The sequence below is a fragment of the Callospermophilus lateralis genome, chromosome 2 (genome assembly GCF_048772815.1).
Source record: "Callospermophilus lateralis isolate mCalLat2 chromosome 2, mCalLat2.hap1, whole genome shotgun sequence".
Lineage (NCBI taxonomy): Eukaryota > Metazoa > Chordata > Mammalia > Rodentia > Sciuridae > Callospermophilus > Callospermophilus lateralis.
The window spans coordinates 149,766,432-149,780,614 of record NC_135306.1 but is presented as its reverse complement, the minus strand read 5'-3'; the positions used below and the strand labels follow the sequence as shown (position 1 = coordinate 149,780,614).

The 14,183-nt window shown below is 35.4% G+C and overlaps 1 protein-coding gene across 4 annotated transcripts in view; it reads right to left on the bottom strand.

The window, feature by feature from the left end:
• The window catches only part of C2cd3 (C2 domain containing 3 centriole elongation regulator), a 135,827-nt gene that overhangs the window by 70,363 nt on the left and 51,281 nt on the right, over positions 1-14,183 (bottom strand). For all 4 annotated transcript variants that reach the window (XM_076846648.2, XM_076846650.2, XM_076846649.2 and 1 more), the window contains 6 exons: positions 13,331-13,449; positions 11,115-11,237; positions 7,911-8,405; positions 4,994-5,145; positions 2,785-3,031; positions 80-260 (listed from right to left, as the gene is read on the bottom strand). In XM_076846648.2, the coding sequence (XP_076702763.2) occupies positions 80-260; positions 2,785-3,031; positions 4,994-5,145; positions 7,911-8,405; positions 11,115-11,237; positions 13,331-13,449 (1,317 nt within the window). The remainder of the gene's footprint in view (positions 1-79; positions 261-2,784; positions 3,032-4,993; positions 5,146-7,910; positions 8,406-11,114; positions 11,238-13,330; positions 13,450-14,183) is intronic.

The window sequence follows — 14,183 nt, the reverse complement described above, 5'->3', positions numbered from 1 at the left end:
AATTTTCCTAAATATGTCCAAACAAACAAACAAAAAAAACTACACACAACAAGAAGAAGGCCTAATCTTCCAAACCTACCATTTTCAAGGAATTCAGGTCCTTTGAGCACACTGTACTGGGAGTCTTGAAATGGAAAGTAATACTGGACATAACAATCTGCTTCTCCCCAGACTGTTGTCTGAAGTGGGACTAGACCTTTAACCATTTCTATATGGAATTCAAAGTGATGCTCCATCAATCCATTTCCTTGGCCCTCTGCCTATTAAAAGAAACAGAAACAAGGGTAAGCTTTAAAGAGAACCTTGCTTAGAATATTCCTGCTTATCTATAAAGTCTGAGTATAGATGAAGAAATAAGTGAACTGGTTGACACTAAAACAGATATTAAAATAGTTTTTCTCCTATACAAATATTATAACTGCTCAGGATAATTGGACTAAGCTGAAATTATTCTAGGTCATAAAACTAAATTAATATTAGGAAATCCATAAATGTATTTTCATGCATTAATAGCACAAAGAGAAAAAGCATTTTAATCTCAATAATGCTAAAAAGGGATATAATAAAATTCCATATTTGATGAAAGTTTTTAGTACACTAAGAATATAAAGCTATTTCTTTAATAGGAAAAAGAATACCCATTTGAAGCAAACAGATATTAACTTACTTATTATTTCTAAGTAAGTTAGGAATTAATGCTTGGAATGTCCAATAATAGAAAGGACTCCTGGAGGGAGGCAGTGAATAATTGCTACTGATGGTAGGTATTACTACTAATAATGATTAATCATGTACTGAGTATTTATTATCAGCTAGACACTTCGCCTGTATTAGCTAATTTAACATGCACAGCAAATAACAGTGGAAGCAGGGTTTGGATTCAGGTAGTCTTACTCTGGATCCAGTGTTCTTTACCCCCATCCTATACAGCCTTCACTAACATTAGAAAGGTGATTACTAGTATTATTCAAAGGGGGAATTTGGGATTAGGATATGAGGGAAACATCTTAATATACACATTAACATTCTGACTATTAATTCAATCAATCTGGAACAGAGATTGCATAAAGTGTTTGCTCTGAAATCTAAAAACATATCGGTGTGCCAAGCCAAAGGAACCTGCCTAGATCCCTGGCTGGCCATGGATGGACAAATTAGGTCAGTCAGGGATTCAGGCAGGTTCCTTTGGCTTGGATGTCTATACTACACTCAAAAACTTTTCTTAGGGAAACAGAATATTTGCAATTTGATTCCTTAAAGCAAAAAATCTGGGGCTGGGGAAGAGTTACAGATGTTTAATTTGATCATATAATAATACAGCAATTTAATGATTTAGTTCTACATAAGGTGAACTCAATGAGAGTCATGGTATAGAGGGGAAAACAATTATTTATAGATACGTAACCTCACAAGCAGGCATTTGAAGGACTTTCTCCATGACCACAGTAATAAACATTTTCTAAGTTTTAGTATGGAATCTAACAAAATCTGAGTCTACACTGCAAATGAGGGCCATATAATATATAGCAGACTTGGGAACAGTACTGGTGATTTGTTCTTTTAAGTAATTTCCAACTTGAAAAATAATCTATTGTTAGACACTAATATCTAACAAATTTCAAGGAAATGATTAGAGTTTATAACATACAAATACACAATAACCTGTTAATAGTTAATGGTTATTTCCCTGCTATAGACATTTAAATCTGCCATTCAGATTTAAAAACACGATATATTTAAATGTGTGTAAATAGAGATTTGTTATATTTTGGATCTTTAACATTCCCTGAAGAGCTCATGTGCTAGGCAATGAAGGAATGCTCAGAGGTGACAGGATTAGATTATGAGAGCTTTAATGTTATTAGTAAATTGATATATTTGATGGATTAATAATTCAAATGGACTATTGGGTGGTAAGGTAGGCAGGTGAGGCATGGCTGAAGGAGGGAGGTCACTGGGGCCTCTGGCCCTGACCCCTTCCCTGTTCTGTCTGCTTCCTGGCTGCCATGAGTTGAGCAGCTTTCCTTCACTGTGCCTTTCTGCCACCATGTTCTTCTCACCTAGGGTACCGGAGCAACAGAGTCAGTCAACCATGGATTGAGACCACTGAAAACATGAGCCCAAATAGTTTTCCTCCTCTAAGTTGTTCTTGTCAGGTCTTTTGATCAAAGCATTGGAAAGCTAACATACTAGTAAGTAGAGACATCAAATGTTAGAAACAGTAGGAAGTGATCCAGTAAAAGGAAGACCTGCGTCTGAACCCTGATTCCCCCAGTCTTAGTTATGTGACTCTGGATAAGTAATGCTATTTCATTACTAAAAAAGAGAATGACAGTGATTTACCTCATTCAGTTGTTAGGGAAATAAACATGATAGAGAATGTTAATATGTCTTCTTAATTGTTTAGTAGAAAAGCAAGGTACTTCACTATAACTTTCCAACAGGAACTTAGCCAACAATAAGATTTTGCTGACTTACAGCTGGGATTGCTCCCTTCTCCCTATTTTTGAAAAGTCAATTAAGTTAGTAAATTAGAGGATTAAGATCTGGTTGTCCAATTAGGTTTTCTTGATAAATTCAGGGAGCTAAATGGACACAGAACCATTTAAACCATGAGAAAAATAGCAATGATTCCTCTGATTTAAAGCAAGCACTGGAGTGTAAGCTATATTCTTTCATTGAACTTTCTACTGCTGAGATAAGAATTTGGGGCAATGCTTTCACTAAAATGTGCAAGAGAAAATGAGATTATAGTTTTCTATGAACATGGTGTTGAGTCTCTACCAGAGCAACAGATGCAACAGAAGGCTGGTCGAGGAAATGGGCTGGCCTAGGGCTGAAGGGAGGGAGTGTTCCTTCTTCTTTCTTTAATCGCTGCAGTGCAATAATCTGATCTGAAGAACCCATGGCTAAAAAGACTCGAAGACTCCCATTTTGGTGGCCTGAGAACACATCAATCACAGGCATATAGCTGTCAACAGCAACAACTGGGTACTTGGCATCGAGAAGCAGGCGAGAAATCTTGGGATCTCTAGAGGGGAAGAAATTGTGAATGAACAAACAACAACCATCAATCATGTCAAGAGTTGCTTCATTCCTTACTTATTTTTTCAGTTTATTAAAATGGATCTATACCTACAAAAGTAATAAGGTTTAAAAAAACTGTGGTTTTGTCAGTACCCAATGAAACTGAAATCACAAAGCAGGTTAAGTTCAAAATGCAGAATTTCAGGGCTGGGAATGTGTCTGATACTTCTCTGTATCATGGTGGCCTGAAGCCATGTAGTCTTTGATAAAACAGCATCTCAGCTGAGGCTTGCTGAATTGTATATTTTACAGGGAGGCAATGTGGTCAACTAGGGAAAGTATGAACTTCAGAATCTGGTAGATAAGATTTTGATGTTACCAATGCTATGTGTCACCTACTAAGAGCTTACTATGCAGTAGGCATTTTATAGTATTTCTAATTCATCTAAGACTATAAAGGTTGATGTTATCCATTGTAAACAGAAGAAAAATTCAAAAAGAACAATTAAGTTACTTAACTAAAGATAGATAGGTAGTAATAGGAGATTGAGCTGGGATTCAGGTTTTGAACTGTTTGATTCTGAAGTCCAAATGCTCTTCATTATATCGGCTGAATCTTAGCTCTGACACTTACTTGTTGTATGACTTAAGCAATCAACTTAGCCTTTCTGAGTCTGATTCCTCATTTATAAAATGTAGGTAATTAAACTTCCGTCACAGGCTGTAGATGGGACTAAAATGAAATAACGTAAAATACCATCTATGATGCTTGACACATAGTAATGCTCTGTACTTGAGTAGTTACAATTGTTTTATACTCTCTCATCAAGGAATGAATCTTCTGAAATCATAAGTGAAGTGGAAGAAGATGAATACCAGATCACAACTACAAAATATCACAGTTACAGAAAAAGGAAAAAACCCAAAAGCCTATGGCAGTCAATGGTATCCATGATTTCAGTAGTTTTCCTCAGCCTGGCTGGGTTTTACAATGTTACTATGGTAAGCACTATGTTGTATCACAAGTACTTAGTATTCACAGAAGGAAAATACATATATTTTCTCACTGAGTTCTCACAATTGCTCCATGAGAGAGATAAGGAGTCTATCATCACCCTCATTTTATAGATATAGAAAAGAAATCCAGAGAGATTTTGTGACTTTTCCAAGTCAAAAGACAAATTTTCTTATTTCTAAAATGAGGACAATGCTAATACTTCAAGAGGTTATAGTAAGGTTCAAGTCAAATAATGAACATAAAAGTATTCTTTATAAAATGTAAAGAACAATATTTCAAACACAGAAGAAATGAGAAGGCTGCTAGGTAAGGGGTTGGGGCTAAAGTAATTAAACATATGCATTTTGAATAAAAAAAACAGTCTATACTAAGGATAGAAACTTCAGGTTAGTCAATACTCTATCTAGATGTGAAAGTGAGGAACAATAATCAAATCTAAGGTCTAAAGCACAATACTAATTACAGAAATCTTGTGAATAGTTGATATGAACCATACTGATATTTCAGACAGAAAAATAAGGTATTAGTTTTGTGAGCTGGTACCTTTTGGTACCAGAGCTTTCTGGTAACAAGAGTGGTCTTCAGAACCAGGCAGTCCAGTTCTAACCCTTCTATTCTTATAACATTTGAGACAAGAAATTTAACTTCTCTGAGTCTCTGTTAACTTGTCTGTACAACAGGGGAAATGAAAATACCTGCCTCAGAGGCTGTTATGAAGATTAAGTGACTTGATGTATGTAAAGCTCTTAGCATAGTGTCTGAAACATAGTAAGCAGTATCTGTACAGCTGCTTTACAATAGGAGCAAGAGCAGCAGCTGTGGTGAAACTGAGAAAGATCCTCCAAGGGATTACTGGGCTATTCATATTTGCAAACCAAAAAAATTCCTCTTCAGTCCACACAAAGTTAAAGATGCAAAATAAAGAATACTCCAAAAGATCCTATTTACTTGAATGACATGTAAAACTGATGGAGAGGGAGTTTCACCAGCCCGAGAAGCTTGTCCTGTCCTGGGCTTCGCACCTTGTTCCAAGTTTCAATTACCATCACATTGTTCTTAAGCCTTTCCAGGTACTTGGAAGACAGAGAGACAGGAATCACCTGGGGAGAATCAAGGGGGAAAAAGCCAATATTGAAACAAAGAATTAACTTTTACTTTAAAAGCATCCACTCAAAGGTGACTGCATGCATACATTCTGTAACCTCAATAGAAACACTGTCTGCTGTATAGATTAACACATTAAGTCCAAATCAGTTTGAGTTATCTGGTAACATTGCTCATATAGATGGGACAAAGAAAAGACTGCCACAAATGTCAAACACACCCAACCATTTCTAAGGCAAAGTGATCCACTTATAAATCCTCCTGAGAGAAAGGTGTTTTGAAAGAGGATGGCAACTGTTTGGAAAAGGGCACTTTATTCAAGGATTACCAATCCTTGTGCAGACAGCTCTCCTCAAGAAGTGTCATGGTAAAAGCAAAGTCGATTTCTTTTCTGGATTTTCAATATAAAATTTTTCGAGAACTGGCTAGCTGGTAGTTGGAAGAGAAAAGATAAGCCATAAAGACAATCAGAAGATTTAGAGTCAAGAGCAGCTCCATCAAATTAACAGTAGAATCAAGGGACCACCAATTTGAAGAAACTTAAGCTATAGTGATAACTATAATAGTAGAGGGATAGCTCTAATGATGAAACCAACAGAAAACATGAGAAGCAAAAAGGGGTGAAACCAGACATAATATAAGGCATGATACGGTGGAATGCCAGGTTTGGAAAGCCCTGGGTTCGATCCCAGCGTCAAAACAAAATATATAAGACATAATAAATGGAAGACACCAGAAGCACAGATAACCAGAGTAAAGCTACTTTTGTATCCACATAAGAAACTCTTATTAAACAAGTACATTTTTGTTCTTTGAAATTAACCAACCACACACAAAACCAACATAGCAACCTAGTCTTCAAAGAAGGAGGTTTCAGAGTAAGTTTCGAAAAGAAAGTAACCCTAAATTAAGGCTGAGCAGAGTTAACTAGAACTTAATGCTTTGCCTAATAGGTGTCATATAGTTTGAGGAGGAAATCAAGGCAGAAGGAATAGCACATGCAAAGGCACAGAGGTTGGAGGAGAGAATACTCAGGAAATGCTGGACTATCTAGAGTGAAGGGAAGAGTAGCAGATGCTGAGACTGGAGAAGTGTCTATAGTCAGTTCTTAAATGGTCTTGGAGTCCATGCTAAGAATTAACATTCTTTTCTGAAGGCTTTGGAGAATCACTGAAAAGTTTTAAGCAGGGGAGTAAAATGTTCAGATTAGTGTTTTAGAAAGATCATTCTTGCTGGTACACAGAGAAAGAAATGAACAGGACCAGAGGGGTAAGAAACAGGCAGACCAATCTGAAATCTGTTTGGAATAAGGGTTGGGACCTGAATGGAAGCAGTGACAATGGGATACAGATAAGGGGATGCATTTTAGAGATAATTGAGTCTGGAGTACCTATTGGAATTGGTGAATAATTATAGAAGAGTCAAGATAATTTTCAGGTTTACTTAAATTTCTGAGTAAATTATAAAATGAATTAGGGCATTCATTTTAAGGAAGAACTGATTTGGAAGGAATAATAAATTCAAATTTGGAATTCCTTCTTTCATTTATATCTTCTTATTGAATATCTAGTACACACCAAGCAATGTGTTAGGTGCTAGGTGTAAAGTGCTTTTGAGAATGGTGATGACCAGCAGGCAGTTATATACAGAGAGCTGAAACTACAGACACATGTGTGGCTTACATAAAGTGTAGATTTAGAAGCTATCTCCATAAAATGAAAGTTTAAGTGGAGGAGTAGATGTGAGGACCATGGGGTAAAGAGGATCAATTTGAAGACTGACAGCAAGAGTAATAAATGGGGGTTGGGGTTGTAGCTCAGTGGTGGAGTGCTTGTCTTGCACATCTGAGGCACTGGGTTCAATCCTCAGTATCACATAAAAATAAATAAACAAAATAAAATATATTGTGTTCATCTATAACAAAAAAGTAAAAAATAACAAAAGAGTAATAAATGGGAGCACCAATAGTTAAAGGTTAAGAAAAAGAGAAATACGGGAGGTGCCAGGCATTTCATGGTTTCTCCTGAAAAAGACTGGCTGTTGAGTCAGGAAGAAAAAAGTTGGAGTTGCAAAACCCAAGAAAAAAAGAATTTAAGCAACAGCACCAAATTCTACAGAGAAGTCAAATAAGATGAATACTGAAATAAGAGGAAGAATAAATGAGAGTTAGGAAAAATATAAATATTAAAAAAAAGAGACTGAACATATAGGAGAATGGGGAAGCTTACCTAACCAAAGCTCTTGAGGAAGTAGAAAAAAATAGAATCCAAAACTCTGGCAAAAGAAGTAGTGAGAGGTTGTGGCTCAGTGGTAGAGCACTTGCCTGGTACATGTGAGGCACTGGGTTTAATCCTCAGCACCACATAACAATAAATAAAGTATACAATTCAATGAAAAAGAGAAGAAGAAGAAGAGGAGGAGGAGGAGGAGGGGAAGGAGGTGGAGGACGGGAAGAACGTGAAGGGGGAGAGGAAGAAGAAGAATAGTAGTAGTAGTAGTAGTAGTAGTAGTAGTAGTGGTGGTGGTGGTGGTGGTGGGGAGAAACCAAACAAATTGAGAAAGAACAAAAAGAAATAGAAAAAGTTTTAAAATGTTGGCAATGTCTTTTCCTCTTTCCACTCAATAGAACACACCAGATAACCACAACAATCCTTTCCATTCTGAACATTCTAGATTCATTTTAGATTTGAAGTATGATTTGGAAAACATTTATTTACTGCCCCCAATAACCCCCTAAAAGATATGGAATAGACAAAGTTACCTGAGAAAAGTTAAAGACTGGTTGTGTTGTACCCCATACAGTGATAGATCTACTGACTTCTTCTGTGCTGAAGAGTTTGCAATTTAAATACACATTGCATGGTGATTGTTTCTCAGATTCTCCAGTAATAAAATCTTTCCCATCTGGCACCATTAATAGCACATGCAACAGCAAAGCATTTTCTTTTGTTGACATATCTGTCTGATTGACTAAATCATGGGAGGTTGGTACAGCCATGGAGGTTGAAGAATTTGGTACTATAGAGCTTGGTGACTTTGGGTTGGGAAGCACCAAATTCTGTGCTTCCTTTGTAGTTTCCTCTAGAATTTGAGTTAGAGTCTGTGAATTTTTGGTACAGGTAGTATCTTGGTTGGGTTCTGGCAGTATCTTATCTGGATTTGTGGAAGCACAAAATGGGGTATGTTGGATGCTGCTATTTAACTTGGAATTGACACCAGTGAAATTCTTATTATCTATAACAAGTTCCATGGTTACCTATAAAACACAAAAGAAGAAGAGTCACTAAGAATGTCCTGTAGAACTGGAATCGGAATTTTGGAGCTGGAAGTAATGTCAGATTATTAGGTAATGAGTTAATTCATCATTTAATATCAACACAGGATGAATACAACATATGGACTGCATATACATTAACTTAGACTAAGAAAAACTAGGTAGATTATTTATCAATAATACTAGATGAGACCAGAATATTATCTTATACCAGGAAATAAGGAAATGCTCATAAAAGGATGGTGATGTGTTTAAGGGACATAGAATCTAGTTGAAGAGGCTTCTATTGGCTAAATCTAGGATAATTTGAGCATCAAAATAAATTATAGGAGTGGACTATAACCTATTGAATAATATATGAATCTGTGAGTCTATACCAATATAAAATTAATATGGGAGAAGGGACATAGTCTTTTGCATAGTAAAATGTCAATTAACAGATGCTCAAAAAGAGCTGCAGATGTAGCTCTGTGGGAGTGCACTTTGCCTAGCATGTGTAAGGCCTTGGGTTCAGTCCCCCACACTGAGGAAAAAAAAAAAATCACACAATAGTATGTGACTTGGGTAAACCCCACTATAGGGGTATTCTACAAAATAACTGCTAAAATATAAAAAATGACTGTGGAACTATTCCAAACTAAAGGAGATCAGAGAAAAAATGACAATTAAATGCAAATGATAATCCTAGATTAGAAAAAAATATTCTGTAAAAGAAAATATAGGCACAACTGTGAAAGTATAGACTACAAATACAAGGATTATCAATATAACTCTTTGAGCATTATGCATGATGATGTCTTTGTTCTTAGGAAATACATGTAATGCATGCTAAAGAATCTAAGGGGAAATAGATATGATGCCTGGAACTTACGTTAATAGTTTGGAATAAGGGTGTGTGTGTATCTAAAGAGGAAACAAAAGGAGAGAGAGACAGAAAAAGAGAATTATAAGACTAATATCACATTAAGAACCGGTGAGTCTGGGCAAAGGGCATGCAAGCTCTTTGTACTACTTCTGAAACAGTTCTCTAAGTCTGAAGTTATTTCAAAGTGAAACAGTTAAAAATGCTAAAAAGTAAAAAAGAAAAAGGATGCAGGATAAGTAACGAATTTGAAGAACAGAAGTGGTCACTTGCTAACTATAAGAATAATTAATTATTAGGGATAAAGTGTTCTTACTGTTGCTTTTATTTGAAACCCATAGGTGTTACACACAGTTATTTTGCTCTATCAAATATAGCAGCAATCAATCTAGCATAGATTTCTATCAACAAAGTCAGGACAGAAAACAATTTCTAGTCCATCAATCCTTTTCATTATCCTTTTTAGATTTTATTTATTCATTTATTATTTGCAGTACTGGGGACTGATCCAGGGGCACTTTACAACTGAGCTACATCCTCAGTTTTAGTTTCCCAAGCCAGCCTTGAACTTGTGATATCCCTCTGCCTCAGCTTCCTGAATTGCTGGGATAATACATATGTGCCATTGCACAGCTCTTTTCAGATTTTAAACCTTGCACCAGGCAGAATGAACCAGGCAGGCAAAACATAAAATTTGGTTAGCAGAAACATAAGGTGGTATCATTTCCTTGCAATAATAATCATATAAGTTAAGTGGTATATATAAGGAAGACCAGGAAAAAGAAAGGCTTTCAAGAAGAGGAAGCAATGTGAAAATAAAAATAAAAAATACAAAAAATATGGAGGCACGAATCTTCACAGTACCTTAAGTGATTCTTTACATAGTTTGACATGGCTACTGGCAGAGGATGAAGTAGTAGGCAGGTGTCACATTGTGAGCCTTAAACTTTATTCTCTGGGTCACTTGGAGCCATGAGAATGTTTTAGGCAGGACTGTGAAGATTTTTAAAACTTACCAAGACACCAAGCAAAGCTGAACTGAGGCCATATATTCAAATTCTGCCACTTAAAAAATCTTGATGCTTCTAAACACAAGGAAAGGACCCTTTCTCAATTATATTTACTCCAATTTACATCAGAATTTACTCCATCAGGGCCACTGTTACTTCTCTCCTTGTTGATAGCCACAACTCTAGTCTAAGTCACCACCAATCATTTCTTTTTGGGACTAATGCAACAGCCTCTTCATTTCCCTTCTTTCTTACGGTCTACTATCCACACAGAGATATTTTAAAAATATAAATCAGATGATGGCATTTCAGTGCTTAAATGTCCCTTCCTTGGCTCTTGGGCTAATATATAAATCCTTTACCTTGACCTACAAAATTCTGAATGATATGGCTCCTACCTGCCTATCCAACCCTACTTTCTATACTTTTCTCTTGCCTACTATCCTGTAGTAACATTCTGTCCTTTAATGACACAAAGACCAATTCCACTTTAGGACCTTCTGCATGTGTTATTCCCTCTTTCAGAAATGATTTTTCCTGTGCTTTTACTTTCTCCTCTCATTCTTCAAATTTCACCTTATATGTCACACCTCCTTAGAGAGAGCTTGCCTGACTCTCAGGTACTACTTCATCCCAGGCATTCACTATCATAACAAATATCATTCATTTCCTTCATAGGACTTCTGTTGCCCTATCTCAATAGAAACCCCATAATAGGTAGGGATCATGTTTCCTTGTTCACTACTATATTCTCAGTGCTAGCCAATAAAACATGCTCAGAAAATACTTCTCTGACCTTCTGATTGTATATTAATGTACCTTTAGGGGGCCAATTGGAGTTTGACCATTTTCCTGTTGCACTGGAAGGTGGTCACTGAAAGAAAGCAACTCTGACTGAATGACAGCTCGCAAAGGAAGAGTTGCAGATCCAATGACTTCTGGCTGAGGAAAGTAGGAAAGAAAAAGCTTAGGTTAAAGAGGAGCCACAGGGTATTTTAATTGGTAGGTCAACCTATGATGACTTATAAAAGAACCCATGTTTTATGAAGTACAAAGATTTATTCCTTGACTGAGGCAACTCTATGTGGGATCCCATAATCTGTCATATTTTGGTCCCCCTTCTGGGTTTCCATATTTCTTCCTTCCTCTGGAAGATTGTAGAGGATTTCATATGCTATAAAGAGATTGGAAGGTAATCTTTTTCTGATTTTAAGAGTTCTTTTTTATTTTTTGGTGGTGCTAGGGATTGTTGAACCCAAGGCCTTATGCATGTGAGGCAAGCACTCTACCAACTGAGCTGTATCCCCAGCCTTGATTTTAAGAATTCTTTACTCAGGGCTGGGGTTGTGGCTCAGGAGTAGAGCACTTGCCTAGCATGTGTGAGGGTCTGAGTTCGATCCTCAGCACCACATAAAAATAAATAAATAAAATAAAGGTCAAAAAATTAAAACAAAATTCTTTACTCAAATGTCCAACTTTGCCTTTAAAAATATAAAACAAAATTTAGACGATACAGCTTTTGCCATTAAAGCTAAGAAAATTATAAAACTTAGTTATTATCAAAGCTATGGAGAAACAAAAAGCTTCCATATGAATAAAACTGAGAATATAAACTGGCAACATACTTCTAGACAGCAAATTTGGTAGTTAATAAGGAAAAGCTTTGAAAATTCATATTCTTTGGCTCAGTAATTCCATTTCTGGGAATTTATACTAAAGAAACAATAAAGATACATAAACAACTTATGCATTAAAATATAGGTTAAAAATTAGAAATAATTTAAGATACTCAACAATCAAGAATTACTAAGCTAATTATAGCATATCCATATAATGGTATGATATGCAGGCATGAAAATGACATTCACTAAAAGTTTATAATAATATGAACAACATTGCTATAATATTTGATAGAAGTAGGATATTAAATCATATGTGTATATAATATATATATAGATAGATAGATATAAAGTCTTTGAAAGTATTTATAATTATGTGGAAAATATTAAGTACATTCTTTCGAAGAAAAATGAAACAAACAAGGTTAAATGAGAAAAAAGGCAGGATAAAAACTGGAAATGAAATTATATAACACTATTTATTTGAAAAAACAAGACACACATAAATGTTAATAGTTATTTCATGGTGATGGAATTTTGCTTTTTAAAAACATGTATAATTCTCTTAAAATTAGAAAAAAGTCATTAATTAGAGGAAAATGATTCAATGTAAATATATCAAAACATTAATAGAGATTGTCTTAAGGTTGCAGAAGCATGCATTTCCACTCCCCCTTCTTGTTTTGCTATCTTTTACAAAGAACTTGTATTATTTATATCCCCTGAAAAAAACAAACCAAAGAAAATAAGTTGCTTTCTTCATGCTATCCATATACAAGATGAGGTCAAAAGATAACAGGCTACTCTTTCACTAAAAGAAGTAAACATGGCTCACATCATAGTTTATTGATTTATGTTAGCTGTAGTAGATTTATAAACTTGGAATTAGTCAACATTTACCCACAATTATATTATTATGGACATGAGCAAGATACCTTAGGTATTCTACCTGCAAACAGGAAGTAGAACTTTAAATTAAGGCTAAATAACCTATATCAATACAGTCACTTCCCTACAATAAGGGAACACAGTAAAAATGTTAAGAATTTAGAATCTAAAGACAAAAAACTTGGGTCTTGGCTGTCTTTTATGAGGGTGATCTTAGACATGTCACTTAACCAAATCTCAGTTTTTTTAATCCACAAAATGAAAGTAATATTAGATGTATATCTAATGCACAGAGTTATTGTGATGATTAAATTTGATAGTTTGTATGGAGCCTATAACCATAATATCTGGTCTATAACAAACAGCAGAGAGTAGTAATAATAACAATAAATAATTATTATGATATTAAAAAGCATTAGTGTACCTTGTACTTAGAGAAATTCCTAGCTTAAATTGGAAAATAATTTTAAGTATACTCTTATTCTCTGGTGTGAATGGTGAGGCAAAGGTCAAGATCACTTATAATACCTTTTTCTGTGGCATTTTCTTTGCATAAATTTGGAAAGTGAGGTTAGAATTCCACCAGTGTTCTATCATGGGGCCACCAAACTGTATTGGAAACACAAATCGCTGCTGGAATTTCACCACTGTAAGGAGAAACACACAGAGGCACACATTCAGCCGGAGCCATGATTAATCCATGCCTTGACACCACCCACCTCCCTTTCAAATCTAATTAAAAATCTCATGCAGGAATCTAGTCAGTATGATTTCACAGAATGTATTAGGGTTTTGGAATTGAAAGAGCAGAGACAAAGAGAAAACCCTTTGTATAGAAACAGCAGACAAGCATGCTCTTGTTCTGTTTTATTATGAGAAATGAATGCCAAGTACATGAGCACAGAATGTATAAGGAGATATCCATATACTTCACTATATTTAGGGTAATATGACGGTTTTTAAAAGACAAGTTGGTGGGTAGTATAATAAAAAAGGGGAGCTAGCTTAAAGTGAAACAATGAGAGATAAATAGAACAGAAAAACTGAATCTAAAATGATAATAATAAAAATGAGTTAATCTGCTGGCTGATAGGACACTCCCACTGTCACTCAGACAAGGTATTAGGTACTGATGTTACTTAGTCATGTTAGGAGGAGTAGAGTCCATCTCTTGAATGGAAAGGAAGGATTTTCTGCCAACAAGTATAAATGAGATGAAGTGTTGGTGGTATTTTAGTTTGTATTTGTTGCTATGGGGCATTAACTGGTAAAAAAAAAAAAATTGGAATTTAAAACTAGAATCAAAGGACAGTGTTTAAGTTTCACTTCTATTACTTACTAGTTGCCAACTCAGCAACAATTTATCACCTGTAAAATGATC